The sequence below is a fragment of the Hemitrygon akajei genome, chromosome 5, assembly GCF_048418815.1.
Source record: "Hemitrygon akajei chromosome 5, sHemAka1.3, whole genome shotgun sequence".
Lineage (NCBI taxonomy): Eukaryota > Metazoa > Chordata > Chondrichthyes > Myliobatiformes > Dasyatidae > Hemitrygon > Hemitrygon akajei.
The window spans coordinates 79,701,551-79,719,638 of record NC_133128.1 but is presented as its reverse complement, the minus strand read 5'-3'; the positions used below and the strand labels follow the sequence as shown (position 1 = coordinate 79,719,638).

Here is an 18,088-nt window from a genome sequence, read left to right as displayed (position 1 = left end):
AAACCTTCTCTGCACTCTTTTGTCCTTATTAATATCTTTCCTGTAATGTCGGAGGCATAGGAAAGTAGGCAAAGGGGGTGGCGTGGCTCTGCTGGTAAGGGGTGGCATCAACACAACCTACAAAGTTACATAAATACTATTGATAACCCATGGGTGAAATTGACTCTTAAAATATGGAAAACTATTATAAAATAATATAAACTAGAGGGAGATACTGCGATTCTTAAACAGTGTGCATATGACTTGGATCTTATGCCAAATAAACTGGATGCTAGATTTAAGGACTGGACAATTAAAGGAATAACAGTTCCTGACAATATAATGAAAGAAGGAACACTGTTCAGTTTTGAAATGCTTAAAGAGCTGTTCAGTTTTGAAATGCTTAATAGAAAAACAAGACTTTTATTGGTATTTGCAGATGCGACAGTATGTTAATAGGAGGGTTAAAAATATAACCAAGGCAAATACATGCTTGATAAAGCTATTTAAAAAAGCATATATTTCAGATAATGGTAGTAGAAGCATTTCAAGCCTGTATAAGGGTTTGTCAAATCTTAAAACACATTCGACTTCAAACATTAAAACAAAATGGGAGAAGGAAGGAAGGAAGGATAATTATATCTGAGGAAGAATGGACAATAATATGGAGGTATCAATGGAAGTGTACCAGTTCACAGAAATGGAGGGAGTTTAGATGGAAAAATTTGATAAGATATTTTATTACACCCTCTAAGAAATCCCATTATGATAGTAACCTCCCTGTTTGCTGGAGAAATTGTGGAAATCAAAATGCAAGCCATTACCATATTTTCAGGGATTGCTCTGTTATCAAAGACTATTGGAGTGGGATACACAATGCCCTACAAGACATTTTTAAATGTGAAATACCCTTAGAAAGTAAGACCAAAATGGCCTGGGAGCAGGATTTAAATATCTCCTTATCCGAGGAGAGCTGGGACTCAGTTCTCAAATCGGTTAACTCAACCTCTCTTTGTGCTTGCCATTGCCTTTTACAGTTTAAGATTGTTCACAGAGCCCATATGTCTAAATCTAAACTATCTCGATTCTACCCTGGCATTAGCCCGCTCTGTGATAAATGCAAGAGGGGCGTGGCCTCTCTCATCCATATGTACTGGCTCTGTCCTAGCTTGGAGAAATTCTGGAAAGATGTCTTCACTACATTATCGGGTATTCTGAATCAGCACCTGGAACCAAACCCCTTAATTGCTCTGTTCGGTTTTTGGGGCGAGACAGATTTATGTCTGGGTCCGACCAAACGCCGAATACTATCCTTTGCCTCTCTCCTGGTTAGACACTTGATCCTCCTTAGATGGAGAGATGTTGCCCCGCCCACTCATGAGCAATGGCTTAACGACATTATGGCCTGCTTGGACCTCGAAAAAATTCATTATTCAGTTCTTAATTCGGATCTAAAGTTCCATAAGGTCTGGGGACCTTTTATTGAGTACTTTCATAACCTTCCTCCTGACTAGGGTTTTTTTTTCTTTTTTTTTCTTCTTTTCGGTCCCTTGCTTTCAGCTCCCTTTTTTTTTCCTAGTAGTAGGCATTATTATCCTCTGCTGCCAAGTGTATTCACAGTCTGGGAGTTTGACTGTCCTGACCTATACTCTTTATACTGTGTTGTGGTCGGTCTGGAGTTGTTGTTTTTTATCTTGTGTTTTGGGGCTTGGGGAGGACACTAAGCTTACTTGTCTTTAATTTAGGTGCTTTTTTGTTAAATTCTCTTCCTTTGTAGCATATTGTTATTGTATGCTTAATTTTGCACTGTATTAATGCTCCTCATTGGGATTTGGGGTTTTTAATTTGTAAAATGTTTTGAAAAACTAATTAAAAAAGTTTTTAAAAAAAAAGAAAGTAAGACCATATACTTTGGGTATATACCTCAGGAATGGTTGAAAAGAGATAAATATTTAATGAATATACTGCTGGTGGCTGGTAAAAAGACTCTTACTAGGAAATGGCTATCACAGGAGCGCCCAACCTTAAATGCATGGATGGAAATTACAATGGACATTTACAAAATGGAGAAGATAACAGCATCTGTTAATCATAAGTTGGAACAATTTGATTCATACTGGGAAAAATGGTTTAACTACACAACACCTCATAGACCTGATTTTATTCTCACAAATCAATGAATATGTTGTACAAAAAAAATCACTCCCTATTTGTACATAGTTTTCTCCTTTTGCTTATTCTTTCTTTACTTTCTTTTCTATAAGTGTATATCTCAGATAAATGTTATGTGGAGATTTATGGCAAATATGAATATACAATATATATGTACAGTATCTGAAGTACATCTTATGGAAATGTTTGTTTGATGATGAACTTTAATAAACAATAAATTACAAAAAAAAAGAGTGGCATCAAATCAGTAGAAAGATGTGACATAGGATCAGAAGACGTTGAATCCTTGTGGGTTGAATTAAGAAACTGCAAGGGTAAAAGGACACTGATTGCAGTTATATACAGGCCTTCCAAAAGAAGCTGGGACTTGCACTTTATTGTCTGTCTTCATTGCACTTTCTCTGCAACTGCAACACTACATTATGCATTTTGATATTGCTTTTCCTTTGTACTAGCCTGATGTAGTGATCTAATGAAATGATCTGTATTGAACCCAAGGTTTTTCACTGTACATCAGCACACTTGACAATAATAAACCAATTTACCAACAGAACAGACTGACAAAATCTGTGTCTCAAACAACAACACAGTGCCACTGGTTAATCAGCTGGCAAAAAGAGAAGCACAGAAAAGGAGAACCAAACATTGGAAATATACTATCTTCAATTACAAACCTACTTATTTTAAATTTTGAAATGGTTAATTATATTCACCAATCTACAATGAAGGGGCTTTGACTGAAATCACCAAGGACTGAAATATATATTGTCTCTGTAAAATAATGAAGTGACTATCCTAATAAAACTCAAGGTGGTCTGAGGTTTAAATCATGATGAATTCAATGTGATCACAGAGGATACCTGGCATCTATGGGAGATACCTTGGTAAAATGTCTGTTCTTTCAAGGGAAGCAATGAGTGAAAATTTACAAAGGAGGAAGCTTCATGGAAATATTATCCTTAAAGGACTCTGCATCCCTCATATTAAATTATTTTGGGTAGTGGTCAGAAAAAAAATGTGCTTTAGATGAAAATTTGCTAAATTAACTTCAGTCGCTGCTCTGTGCCAGTAATATATGAATTTATGTTACATTCATGCTGCCTGGCGATATTTTCTTCTTTAAAAAAATTAAGAAATCATCTTCTCTCTCTCTCTCTCTCTCTCTCTCCCCCCTTGGTTAATGTAGTGATCCAAGTTTCAAGACATACAAAATATATTGAGTGTTTGCCTCAAAAAACATCACAAAAGTGTTTAATCAAACTGAGTCATAACCTTTCAATCCACTGTAATTTAGTCATTGAAGGTGCTAATTAGATACCATGTGGTTGGCAAGTCAAAATAGGACTTTGCCTAAAGGGTATATGAAGGTTGATGCTTGTGATGGCAGAGCAAAGTGAATTTTTTAACAGAATAAGGTGAGAACAAAATGAAGTAACTTAAATAGAAATATGCTGGGTGTGCAAATTAAGCATACAAAGAGGAGGAAGAGAAGGTAAGTAAACCAAGGAAACTGAGCAAATGTCAATTATTTAGCCATCATTTCATACTTGTAATTATTTTAAATAATTACAAATAACTTATAAATAAAAAACAAAGATTAATAAAATGGATAAAAATTAAGTAAATGCAGATGTTAACAACATGTAAAATTGGTGACATAAACAAAAGTATTTGGAAGAGATCAAACTAACCAATCAAAGCTATATGATGAATCAATTGATGGATTCAAAATAAATACACAAAGAGAGGTTACAGAAAAATTGGGCATAAGATGGTGCCAAAGAACTCTGATTCACAGGAAGTGGTAAATTACATTTTCCAGGGATCAGTCTGGAGCAGGAGCTTTACTTGCTGTATATCAAAGAACTCACATGGATCAGTTGGGAAAAAAAATGCACAAATATCTGGATGAGTTAGATGGATTACATGGAAGAAAGCAAAAATTTTACAAAATGACCACAGATAAACTTAATGGTTGGACAAAATTATTGAAAATGTAATATCATCCATTTTGAATACAAGACAGGTCTAAATAAATTCTTAATGTTGAGTGACTTGGAACTATGCTGTTAAAATGTATCCATGCACAGAAATGGATACAGAAATCCAGAGAATAAAAACACAAATAAGATATTTCAAAAGGGCTAATGGAATGTTCACCTTTAATACAGTGGGAGATTATTCAGGTTTATGTTGTATAGATTTTCTTCAGAATCCATCTTGACTACTCCTAGATACATATGTGTTATGGCAAAAAGGTGATGGATATATGAAATACAGCAGAAATTCTCAGTACAATGCATGTTTTTAAAAATAAAATTATGAACCAAGGTTGTATCAGCTTTGCCTGTGTTCCGTTGAGTTTAAAGAGCAAAAATATGATTAAATTGAGGTATTCAAAATAACAAAGGGATTGGAAAAGGCGATAACAGAGAAATTATTTCCTCTTGTAGAGAAAATCCAGAATGAGAGGGAATAACCTGAAAAGATACTAACCTTATACAATAGGGCAGAAAATGGGGAAATTAATTTTCAGAAGGCATTCAGTAGGCTGCCATATGAAAGGTTATTGCATAAATTTGTATTGAGGGAAATAAGTCAAATGCAGATTGCTTAAATGGCAGAAAGTGGGACATCTTCAGATTGGGATAACTAGTGCGATGCCACGAGGATCAATGCTGGGACTTCACCTATTTATACTCCCATCTTTATAATTTATATGAATGAACCAGACATATTGCAGCAAGAACAGCTGAAGATATAAAGTTATACTGGACAATTGATTTGTGAGGAAGACACAGATTAAGTGAACAAAACAACTGCAGGTAGAATGAGAAATATGAGTTTGTCCATTATACTAGGAAGACAGAAAAGTAAACTATTTAATTGGTTTGAGACCATTGCAAGATGGCACTGGCAATAAAACAGCTAACTTTTGCTGGCTGCTGACAAAATTTCTAGATATACTTCTGAACTACTATTGTTGCAATCTGCAGCCTATAATTTCCTTTTAAGTAATGTACTTTTAAGCCGTCTTAATGAACTAGCGATTTTATGATACCATGAAGGACTAAGCCGACTCAACTTCCAAGAATGCAGGTACGGCAGCTTTAAGTGGACAAAGGTACATTGCCATAGCTGGAAGAGACGAGGGAGGGAAGGACTCCAAGCCAGACTGAAACGGAGGGGTGTAAAACTTCCTCTACCCAGTATTATATTAGCAATTGTATAGTCACTGGAGAATAAGATAGAGGATGTAAGGGCAAGATTGCTGTGTTGGAGGGAAATGAGGGATAGTTGTGTTCCCTGTTTCATGAAGACATGGCCCACCTCAGACATGCTGGATATATCAGTCAGACCCATGGACCAGACTGCTGATTTGAAGACGACAAAAGATGGGGGTATGTGCTTCATACTGAACTCTTCATGGTGCTCAAACATAGCAGTCTTGTCACACTCTATTTTCCTGACCTGGAACATCTCATGAGTAAGTGCCAAGCATTCTACTTAATAAGAGTTCTCCTCTGTAATCCTGACTGCAGTTTACAGACCACCAAAGGTGAATGTTAAGCAAGCACTTCAGGTACTGAGTGCCAGGATTAGCAGAAAAGAAACAGCCTACCTCAATGACTTTCAAATCATTGTCAGGGACTTTAATCACGCTTGTTTGAAGAAATCTCTGCTCAATTATTAACAGTGTATTACCTGTAGCATCAGGGGTCCTAATACATGCAACTACTGTTATACTACTATAACGAATGCCTCCCATTCCATCCCTAGACCAATTTTCAGGAAATGCGATCATCTGGCTGTCCTTCTCCTACCTCCATACAGGCAGGGACTAAAGAGCAAGGCTCCAGAAGTAAATGTCACAAAGAGGTGGTCACGGGAGGCAGAGACGTGGTTACAGGACTGCTTCAAGTCAGAGTGGACTGGGCCAAGTTCAAGGATGCATCAGAGGTTCCGAATGAAAACGCCACCGTTATTACGGACTTTATAAAGTGAGTTATGGTCGAGTGTGTCCACACAAAATCATTTAGAGTCTTCCCCAACCATAAGCCCTGGATGAAACAAGAGATACACAATCTGCTGAGGGCTAATCAGTGGTGTTAATGTCTGATGACCAATAAAAATACAAGAGATCAAGTACGACCTCTGGAAAGCCATCTCACATGCGAAGCGGCAATTCCAGACCAAACTGGAATCACATAAGTATGCTCAACAGCTTTAACAGGGCTTGAATGGTATCACATCCTACAAAGTAAAGCAAGTGACATATGTGGCAACAAGGTTTCACTCCCAGATGAGCTCAATGCCTTTTATACTTGCTCTGAGTGATAAAACATGGAATCATCTTTATGAACTCCCACAGCCTCTGATGAGCCTGTGACTTCAGTCTCTGAGGCTGACATCACATCCTTCAGGATGGTGAACCCACAGAAAGCAGCTGGCCCAGATATGATACCTTGCTGAGGACTGAAGTTATGTGCCAATCAACTGGCTAGAGTGTTTACTGATATCTTTAATCTCTCAATTTGACAATCTGTGGTACCCACCAGAGGTTGGTGATGAAACATATCCACTCCTGCCTGAGGAGCAACTTAGATCCATTCCAATTTGGTTACCATCACAACAGGTATACAGCAGATGCCATTTCATTGGCTCTTCACACAGCCCAGGATATAGGAGCAAATCAGCATATAGGAGGGACATTGAAAATCTGGCTGAATGGTGCCACAACAACCTCTCACTCAAAGTCCACAAAATCAAAAAGCTGATTATTGATGACAGGAGGAGGAAACCAAATGTCCACGAGCCAGTCCTAATCAAGAAATCAGAGATGGAGAGGGTCAGTACCTTTAAATCCCTCGGCATTATCATTTCAAAGGATCTGTCCTGGGCCAGCATATAAATGCCACTACAAAGAAGGCATGGCAGCAGCTCTACTGTCAGCTAAATCTTTGACAAACTTCTATAGATGTGAAGTGGAGAGTATACTGACTGGTTGTATCACAGCCAGTTATGGAAACACCAGAGCCCTTGAACAGAAAAACCTATAAAAAGTAGTGGATACAGCCCAGCCCATCATGAGTAAAGCTCTCTCCACCATAGAAGACATCTACAAGGAGCAATGATGCAGGAAAGCAGCATCTATTATTGAGGGCCCCTACCATCCTGCCCATGCTCTCTTTTTGCTGCTGCAATCAGGAAGGAGGTACAAGAGCCACACCACCAGGTTCAGGAACAGTTATTAACCCTCAAGCATCAGGCTCTTGAAGCCAAGGGGATAAATTCACTCACCCCAAAATTGAACTGTTCCCACAACCTATGGACTCATTTTCAAGGAAACTTTATCTCATGTTCTTGATATTTATTGCTTGTCTATTTATTATTATTATAATTTTCCCCTTTTTTATTCTAGCATCATTTGGTATCTTTTGCATGTTGGTTGTTTGTCTGACTTGTGTGCAATTTTTCATTGATTCTCTTGTTTTTCTTTGTATTTATTTTGAATGCCTTCAAGAAAATTCATCTCAGGGTAGTATATGGCGACATATATATACCTTGATAATAAATTTACTTTGAACTTTGACTGCTATGTGCACATGAGATCTTCAAATAAGCAACAGAGTTAGTAATCAGGTATAGCAGGGAATTAGAAAAACATATGGGATAAAGACATTTATAGTAAAGGGGAAGTAGTACAAAAGTAATTTCAGTTTTGTTACACCGTAACAGGACTTTGAGTGCAATACAGGTATTGCACTCAACCCCGCTATTCGAAGGTAGAGCGTTCCTATGAAACAGTTCGTAAGCCGGAATGTTGTAAAGTGATGAAGTAATGACCATTTATTTATATGGGAAAAATTTGCGAGCATTCGCAGACCCAAAAAATAACCTACCAAATCATGCCAAATAACACATAAAACCTAAAATAATAGTAATATATAGTAAAAGCAGGAATGATCTGATAAATACACAGCCTATATAAAGTAGGAATACTTTTCTGAAATCATTGCGGCACTGTCCACCGCAGCGAAGATCTCATACAAGTGCTCTTGGCAGAAAGACTTGGCGCAAGCGCTCTTGGCAGCACTCACGGCAAAAACACTCCGTCCCTGTCCTAGCTTGGAGAAATTCTGGAAAGATGTCTTCACTACACTATCGGGTATTCTGAATCAGCACCTAGAACCTAACCCCTTAATTGCTCTGTTCGGTTTTTGGGGCGAGACAGATTTATGTCTGGGTCCGACCAAATGCCGAATACTATCCTTTGCCTCGCTCCTGGCGAGACGCTTGATCCTCCTTAGATGGAGAGATGTTGCCCCGCCCACTCATGCGCAATGGCTTAACGACATTATGGCCTGCTTGGACCTCGAAAAAATTCATTATTCAGTTCTCAATTCGGATTTAAAGTTCCATAAGGTCTGGGGGCCTTTTATCGAGTACTTTCATAACCTTCCTCTTGACTAGGGTTTTTTTTCTTTTCGGTCCCTTGCTTTCAGCTCCCTTTTTTTTTCTGGTAGTAGGCATTATTATCCTCTGTTGCTAAGTGTATTCACAGTCTGGGAGTTTGACTGTCCGGACTTATACTCTCTATATTGTGTGGTGGTTGGTCTGGAATTGTTGTTTTTTTTTCTTGTGTTGTGGGGTTTGGGGAGGACACTAAGCTCACTTGTCTTTAATTTAGGTGCTTTTTTGTTAAATTCTCTTTCTTTGTAGCATATTGTTATTGTATGCTTAACCTTGCTTTGTATTAATGCTCCTCACTGGGATTTGGGGTTTTTAATTTTGTAAAATGTTTTGAAAAACTAATTTTAAAAAAACACTCCGTCCCATAACCTTTAAGCTATGAAGCTGCCAAATCATACCAAATAACACATTAAAAATACACAGCCTATATTAAGTAGAAATAATGTATGTACAGTGTAGTTTCATTTACTGGAATCGGGAAGACAGCGAGCACACTGATGATGGTGTGTTAGGCTGAGTCGTCGGAGGTTGGGGTGGTGGGAGACTGAAGTGTCATCTCATCGTCGTCTGTTTCCATCAGGGCAGGCAGGTCACCTTCTTCCATGTCCGCCTGCCTCGATGTCGAAGGTCGAGGTTCATCATCTGCTGTGGTTGATATGGAAGGCTTGAAAAACAACAGCATGCTTGACTGCTTAGCCTCGTGCATTTTTCTATCATACAGTTCTTTGTAAGCACTCAAACCATCCTGCAAATATGCCCTAAACCTACGCACCCTTTCAAAATTAACGTCATACTTTTCTGCAATCATCGCAGTGTTGTCAATTGCAGCGAAAATCTCACGCAATTGCTTCACGTTCAGTTCCTGGACGACTTCACTTTTGGGCTGTTTGCTACTGCGTTCGGTTTCAATTGTTATCCTTTCCTCTTCATCTCTCAGTTCTTGGTCATGGGATGCCAAAACCACTTCAACATCATCTTCGTCAACTTCCACAAACCCAGCCTCCTTAGCCAAACTCACTATGTCCTTACTTAGTTCACCACGATCGAAACACTTAATTACGTCTAGTTTCATGCTAACTGTAACACCCTTACGCGCTCTTTTAGGCTTTTCTGATATCTTAGAACTCATCTTGCTAACGGATGCACTAAATAAATTGACATAAAGCACAGACACTCACAGGCACGTGTTTAAGCAATGCCGGCTAGAATGCAGTTCCAGGGGAGGAGCTAGCTGTTTGGGGCACGCGCTGCCTTTTTTTGTAACAGTGAAAACACCTTCTGTTAGTGAAAACAGGTAAATAATATAGGTCTTTCCTAACAGCGAGGTGTCGTAATGTGAACGTTCAAAAAATGGGGCCCACCTGCTAGCAAACAACAAATTTACAACATATACGATAGTGATAATAATCCTAATTTTTTTTCTTATTTAGCAAGATGTACTTACCTTGGAGACGATGTACAGAAGGAGCATAGATTGATTGCAGATATGAAGGGATTATTTTATGTGGAATGAGTTAGCAGATTCAGCTAATTTGGTTTTGGAAAGCACAAGAGGCGTTTTTATATAAAGAATGCCAGCAATTTTGAGAAACTTCAATAGATGCCAAGAAGGTACTTCCTCCATTAGGGGAATCCAGAATTAGAAGGTGTAGCTTCAAAAAAAAAGCTGATGTCCATTCAAGACTGTTATAAGGAGATACCTATTTTCTCAAAAAGATGTGAATTCTTGAACTTCTCCATCTGAAACAACTAGAAAGGCTGAACTATTCATTAAGTACATTCGATGCTGAAACCACACACACACACATACATACACTCAGTAGCCACTTTATTAAGCATCTCTTGTACCTAATAGAGTAGCCACTGAGTGTATGTTTGTGGTCTTCGGCTGCTGCAGCTCATCCACTTCAACTTTTGAACTTGTTCATTCAGAGATGCTCTTCTGCATACTACTTTTGTTGTAATACCTGGATATTTGAATTGCTGACACTTTCATGTCAGCTTGAATCAGTCTGGCCATTCTCCTCTGACCTCTCCCATTAACATGGTGTTTTTGGCTGCAGACTGCTGCTCACTGGATGTTTTGTGATATTTGCACCATTCTCTGTAAGCTCTAGAAACTGTTGTGCATGAAAATCCCAGGAGATCAGCAGTTTCTGAGATACTCAAACTATGCCACCTGGCACCAACAATCATTCCATGGTCAGAGTCACTTAGATCACATTTCTTCCCCATTCTGATGTTTGGTCTGGTCAACAACAAAGCATATCTGCATGCTTTTATGCAGTGATTGGCTAATAAAGTGGCCACTGAGTGTAAGTTACTAAAACTTCTGCGATTAAAAAATTCTCATTTTGGTTACTGAATCATATTTGCTTCCACAGACAAAATATTCAAGTTAGTCATGAATTAAAGTTCTGCAGTGCACAAAAGTAGTTGATAAAATTCAGAACTGTCAAATAGATTACTTACAGTTGATTTAAATCTCTCATTCGTTTTCCTACTTCAAGGAGTTCTTTGAACAAGTATTTGGTTATCTTGTTCATTACCTTCTTATATAACTGGACATTATTTTCTTTTATTCAATGCATTGTAAAGTGTCTTGGTACCTTTTGTTACTTAGACACACTGTGAAAATTGTAGTTTATTCAGCATCCTAAATATCATCAACTGAATGAGTGTGTACTCTGAGAGTATTAGTACAATATGGAAAAACACCATGAATAAATTAGAAATGACTTACCAAAATCACACAACTTCAACATATCATTGTGGCTGATTAGAAGATTCTCTGGTTTTATATCTAAAACAGAATAAATTCAGTCATTTCAAAAAGCATGTAATTTGACCAAAATTTCTTAAAAATACCTATCAAAATGTGCAAGATTACTGTTGAATTAATTTGCCCTCCATTATTTTGAATACTCCAAAGTAATATGGCCCAAATTAAACACTTTTAAAAATTTTTTGATTTGAGTCAGGGTGCTTAGGTAATTATTGCATGAAGGAGGAATGTTGAAGTAACTCGCAAAGAAACAGAAAATGCTGGAAACACTTAGCATATCAGGCAGCATTCTTGAACAGAAACGTTATGCTGAAACACTAAACTTTGCTAACAGTTCTTAAGAGCTTTGATATAGGTTTTGACTGGTATCAAGTTTCAAACTAACTAAGCAGACAAGACTACAAAGACTGATCATATTCAGTCAATATCTGTTAATCTAGCACACAAAATAATTTCTAATTGGGACCTGATTTTTGGTTTTAACCAATAAATTATTATTATGAATAATATGCAAGTATTCCAAGTATGCACATATAATATTTCACAAACAACAGACCTGCTGAAGGGACTCAACTCGAAACTTCGACTGTACTCTTTTCCATAGATGTTGTCTGGCCTGCTGAGTTCCTCCAGCATTTTGTGTGTGTGCACATATAAAATTTGTCTCTTTATTGTAATTTAATTTTTGATCTAAAAATCAACTGTTTTAACAAGCACTAGATCCTTTTCTTTAAATTGCTTTAGCATTTTGTCAACCCAGCATTTCACTTTAAAATGAATTCCAAATGGAGACATTCTCAATAGATTAAAGACTGCTGGCAATAATCTGAACAGCAACTGTTTCTTTTCACTAAAATTGCAAGACTTGCTGAGTGTTTCCAGCATTTTTATTTCAGATTATTACATCTGCAGTTTCTTTGGTTTTCTCACATAGTTGTCCACAGAGCACAATGAGGAATAGGTGACCAAATATAAATTTAATTAAGTCCTATGCTATTCTCTCCGGCACTTGTAACATCACATAGATGATTACTGAAGCAGTAACTATATGGTTGAAAAGTGCTCTGATTTCAAGTCAGGCAGAGGTTTAGAATGGAAAGGAACATCTTTTATACTTAAAAGTTTACAATGACTTCTTCAATTTGAAATATTTACTGAAATGTACTCCGATCACTGGCTTCAAAGTGTCAGTTCAATATCTGACGTGGAATTAATTTGAGATTATGAAAGTAGCAGTTTTAACCCCTATCTGTCCTGAAGATCTTAATCAAATTCAGACATCAGTATGAACACTACAACTGGCCTTAAGTCCTGGGCATTGGAGAAAGAGAAGTAAAATATCCCACAGGGATTCATTCTTGATAGATTTTGATTATAGCTGTGAAGAGTTGGAGAAAATTAAGTTCAACAGTGATCCTTTCTGCAACCCAGGACTGAAGAGTATCCAACGTTGTTCCTTTATTTAAGTGCAATAGGGATAAATCCAGGAAATTAAAACTCAGTGAGCCACAATTCAGTGATAGGAAAACTACTGGACAAGATTCTTAGGGACAGGATTCATTCACATTTGGAAAAGAAGTAACTGTGTGTGAAGCAGGTCATGTTTTACAAATGATAGCTTTTTTGAGACTGTGACAATGATGATTAATGATGGTAAGGCAGTGGATGTTGTTCACATGGGCTTCAATAAGGCATCTGACAAGGTCCCTCATGGTAGGCTGTTTTTATGACATATATAAACGTGACTTGTATGAAAATATAGCTGAGTTGATTAGTAAGTTTGCAGATGACATAAAAATTGGAGGAGTTATGGATAATGAAGAATGTTGTTAAAGGATATTAACCATAGTAACAGGGATATCGAGGAGCAGATAGGGAAACAGATCCTGGAAAGGTGTAATAATAACATAGCTGTTGTGGTGGGAGATTTTAATTTCCCAAATATTGATTGGCATCTCCCTAGAGCAAGGGGTTTAGAAGGGATGGGGTTTGTTAGGCGTGTTCTTGACACAATATGTAGATAAACCTACAAGAGGAGAGGCTGTACTTGATTTGGTATTGGGAAATGAATCTGGTCAGGTGTCAGATCTTTCAGTGGGAGAGCATTTTGGAGATAGTGATCATAATTCTATCTCCTTTACAATAGCATTGGAGACAGTTAGGAACAGACAAGTTAGAAAAGCATTTAATTGGATTAAGGGGAATTATGAGATGTACCCCAGGCTATTGTAGGAGGCAGGGGAGGAGATTGCTGAGCCTCTGGTGATGATCTTTGCATCATCAATGAGGATGGGAGAGGTTCCGGAGGATTGGAGGATTGCAGATGTTGTTCCTTTATTCAAGAAATGGAGAAGAGATAGCCCAGGAAATTATAGACCAGTGAGTCTTACCTCAGTGGTTGGTAAGTTGATGGAGAAGCTCCTGAGAGGCAGGATTTATGAACACTTGGAGAGGTATAATATGATTAGGAGTAGTCAGCTTTGCTTTGTCAAGTGCAGGTCGTGCCTTACAAGCCTGATTGAATTTTCTGAGGATGCGACTAAACATCTTGATGAAGGAAGAACAGTAGATCTAGTGTATATGGATTTCAGAAAGGCATTTGATAAGGTACCCCATGCAAGGCTTACTGAGAAAGTAAGGAGGCATGGGATCCAAGGGGATATTGCTTTGTTGATCCAGAACTGGCTTGCCCACAGAAGGCAAAGAGTGGTTGTAGACGGGTCATATTCTGCATGGAGGTCAGTCACCAGTGGGGTGCCTCAGGGATTTGTTCTGGGACCCTTACTCTTCCTGATTTTTATAAATGACCTGGATGAGGAAGTGGAGGGATGGGTTAGTAAGCTTGCCGATGACACAAAAGTTGGAGGTGTTGTGGATAGTGTGGAGGGCTGTCAGAGTTATAGAGGGACATTTATAGGATGCAAAACTGGGCTGAGAAGTGGCAGATGGAGTTTAACTCAGATAAGTGTGAAGTGGTTCATTTTGGTAGGTCAAATATGATGGCAGAATATGTGTTAATGGTTAAGACTCTTGACAGTGTGGAGGATCAGTGGGATCTTGGGGTCTGAGTCCACAGGATGCTCAAAGTTGCTGCGCAGGATGACTCTGTGGTTAAGAAGGCGTATGGTGTATTGGCCTTCATCAATTGTGGAACTGAATTTAGGAGCCGAGCGGTAATGTTGCAGCTATATAGGACCCTCGTCAGACCCCACTTGGAGTACTGTGCTCAGTTCTGGTTGCCTCACTACAGGAAGGATGTGGAAGCCATAGAAAGGGTGCAGAGGAGATTTACAAGGATGTTGCCTGGATTGGGGAGCATGCCTTATGAGAATAGGTTGAGTGAACTCAGCCTTTTCTCCTTGGAGCGACGGAGGCTGAGAGGTGACCTGATAAAGGTGTATAAGATGATGAGAGGCATTGATCGTGTGGAGAGTCAGAGGCTTTTTCCCAGGGCTGAAATTGTTGCCACAAGAGGACACAAGTTTAAGGTGCTGGGGAGTAGGTACAGAGGAGATGTCAGGGGTAAGTTTTTTACTCAGAGTGTGGTGAGTGCATGGAATGGGCTGACGGCAACGGTGATGGAGGCAGATACAATAGGGTCTTTTAAGAGACTTTTAGATAGGTACATGGAGCTTAGAAAAATAGAGGGCTACAGGTAAGCCTTGCAATTTCTAAGGTAGGGCCATGTTCGGCACAACTTTGTGGGTTGAAGGGCCTGTATTGTGCTGTAGGTTTTCTATGTTTCTATGATATGGCGGGATACAGATCAGCAGCAGATATGGGTGGAGAAATAGAAGATGGATTTAATCTGGGCAAGTGTGAGATGCTGCACTTTTGGAGGTTAAATGCAAGGGGAATGTACACACAAATGGCAGTGCCCTTAAGGGTACTGATGAACAGAGGGATCTTTGAGTCAAAATCCATAGTTCCCTTAAAGCAGCAACAGATTTAAGTAGGGTGATTAAGAAAGCATATGGCATGATTGACTTCACTGGCTAAGGCATTGAGTACAAGAGTCAAGAAGTCATGCTGCAGCTGTATAAACTTTAGCTACATCACATTTGGAGTATAGTGTGCAATTTTGATCACCCCATTACAAGATATGGGGTCTTTGGAGAGGATGTTCAACAGGACTGCATGGATTAGAGAGTATTAGCTATAAAGAGAGGTTGTTCAAACTTGGATTGCTTTCTCTCAAGTATCAGAAGCTGAGGGGAGACCTGATAGAAGTTTATAAAATATTGAGAGGCCTAGACAAGGAAGATAGAGTCTTCTTCCCAGAGTGGGGATTTTGAATACTATAGGTTCTGGTTTTAAGATGAGGGGGAAAATTTAAAGTTTGTTTTACAAAGAGAGGGGTAAGTGCCTGCACGCTCTGCCAGCGTGGCACTAGAAACAGACATAATAGTGACGTTTAAGAATCATTTAGATAGGCACACGAACATGCAGGGATTGAAGTAAAATGGACCACATGTTGGCAAGTGGATTAGTTTATCATAGTTGGAAGACACATGGTGGGCCAAATGACCTGTTCCTGCACTGTAATGTTCTATGTTCTAATCCCACACTAAGATTAAAAAATGTTTATCAACTCTTACCATGAGTAACACAAGGAATCACCACATGCACAAGGTACGAGATTACACAGGCAACAACAATCCACTTGAGTGAAATATTAAAGTGAAAAATGAAAAAAACAGAATAAGAGTTCATTTCAAACTAAGATTAGCACCCCAGTAATTGTGACTCTACAAAACTATTCACTACTAGAAAAACTCCATGTGTCAACAAATGTTAAATATAAAATAAATATTCTATTTTTAACCTGTATTAACTTGCATAATGAATTATAGTCTTGAACTGAAACAGATAGCTCTTAATAAATTATGTTTCATCCATTACATTGATTCAGAGTAACTATTCAACTGAAGAAAACTAAGTAAGCTATTGGCAAAATCAGTTACCATTTTGAGTTTTCCTCATAAGCAACACAAAAGTCTGAATAAGAACAAAATTCTGTTCTTTGCAGAAAGTGTGCCATTGAACAAGATGAAAAAAATAGAGGATGTACTTATTATTGTTGAAACAAACATTTCCACAGTTATAACTATTCAAATAGTTACCTCGGTGAACAATATCATTCTTGTGGCACCAGTGAATTGCTTTGATTAGTTGATAGATATAGTTCCGCACTTTGTCAGGCTGAACACCATTTGGCATTTCTTCAAGTAATTCAAGCATATTCTAAAATCCAGAAAAAAATTTTCATTCTGTATCACTGAAGAATTTTACTTCATACAGAAGAAACAGAGTAGAGGAAATTCGGTAAGAACATAAACCAGCATTTTAAATAATCCTTATTTTTAAAATACTAAACATCAAGCATTAGCACAAAGGTCACTTCATTGTAACACATCCACCAAATTTAGCAAATTATCAGTGGTCAACAATGATGCCCTGCAATCATTATTACATGACACGACTACACATTCAAATTAAAATTCAAGCATTTTACTCAAAGATTGCATATTGTCCTGTGAACTTACTCTAAACTAACATATAATGTTCTACATTCACTCACTCGAAACTCTAAAATAGTCCGGCTCAACAACAGAGCAAATCATCACAACCAAGACTGATCAAATTCTGATCTCTTACACATCCCCAATGGAGGTTCTACATTCAGCTGCTTAGCTCAAAGCTCTGTAATTTTCTTTTTAAGGCTCTCCATCTCTCACACAATATTATTTAAAACCTGCCACTTTTAAATAAGTTCTGGTATTTTTGATTTTGGCTTTATTATACCCCAGTGGTAACTGTGAATTTCTACCACCAGTTCTTATCTGTGGACACTTAAAAATTTCTAGCGATTTTCACTAACAGTGATTATTCAGGAATTCAGGTTCTTTTAACATTTCAGCCCCCAGAAAATAGAAGCACTTTAAGATATCAGTTAGAGAAAAGTCAGAAACTAAACAGAGGACCACTGCATTTTCTGGAGGTGACAGCTATGTCATGCAATGCAATTACATATTGAGCAGCTGACGACACATTCACACTCTAACTGTTGAAGGAGAAGCGAGCTTTGCAACCAGGCAGGAAATCTCTACCTCAGAAAATGTTCTTGTAGCACTGACCTTCTCTACATATTCAAAGACTAAATATAGCTTTCCTCTTCTTCGAAAAGCCTCCTTAAGTTCAACAATATTTTCTTGCTTTAGTGTACGGAGCATTTTAAGCTCCCTCAATGTCGTCTCCTTAACTTCTTCATTTTCTGGGAATAAACACATTAAATATAATTAGATAGTATGCATTGTTTCCCTTCAAAATGTCAATAAAACATCATGCTTACTATTTCCTTTAAATAAATGAAATTTATAGACACTTCTTTGAAAAATTTGTTTGCCTAAGCATATAAAAAGAAATTTCATAATTGTACTTCTATTCCCTTCACTCACAGGCAAAAAGGAGTTGCAAGAAATTCTATTTCCCCAAAACAGCCAGAATAATGGGCCTAATATGCTTTTTTGAATCTACTCACGATATGAAAAAAAATTAAACCTCATGCAGCCATGAGGTCTGGGTTCCTCCTTCGGCCAAAACTGATTTTTTTTAATTGACTGAATTTTAATTTATGACAATTGAACATGACTAACAAATTAGTTCCTCCAAGTGTTA

The 18,088-nt window shown here is 38.0% G+C and overlaps 1 protein-coding gene across 4 annotated transcripts in view; it reads right to left on the bottom strand.

The window, feature by feature from the left end:
• cdkl5 (cyclin dependent kinase like 5) overlaps nucleotides 1-18,088 on the bottom strand; it is a 533,184-nt gene that overhangs the window by 50,839 nt on the left and 464,257 nt on the right. For all 4 annotated transcript variants that reach the window (XM_073045859.1, XM_073045858.1, XM_073045860.1 and 1 more), the window contains 3 exons: nucleotides 17,548-17,684; nucleotides 16,534-16,654; nucleotides 11,369-11,428 (listed from right to left, as the gene is read on the bottom strand). In XM_073045859.1, coding sequence (XP_072901960.1) covers nucleotides 11,369-11,428; nucleotides 16,534-16,654; nucleotides 17,548-17,684 — 318 coding nt within the window. The remainder of the gene's footprint in view (nucleotides 1-11,368; nucleotides 11,429-16,533; nucleotides 16,655-17,547; nucleotides 17,685-18,088) is intronic.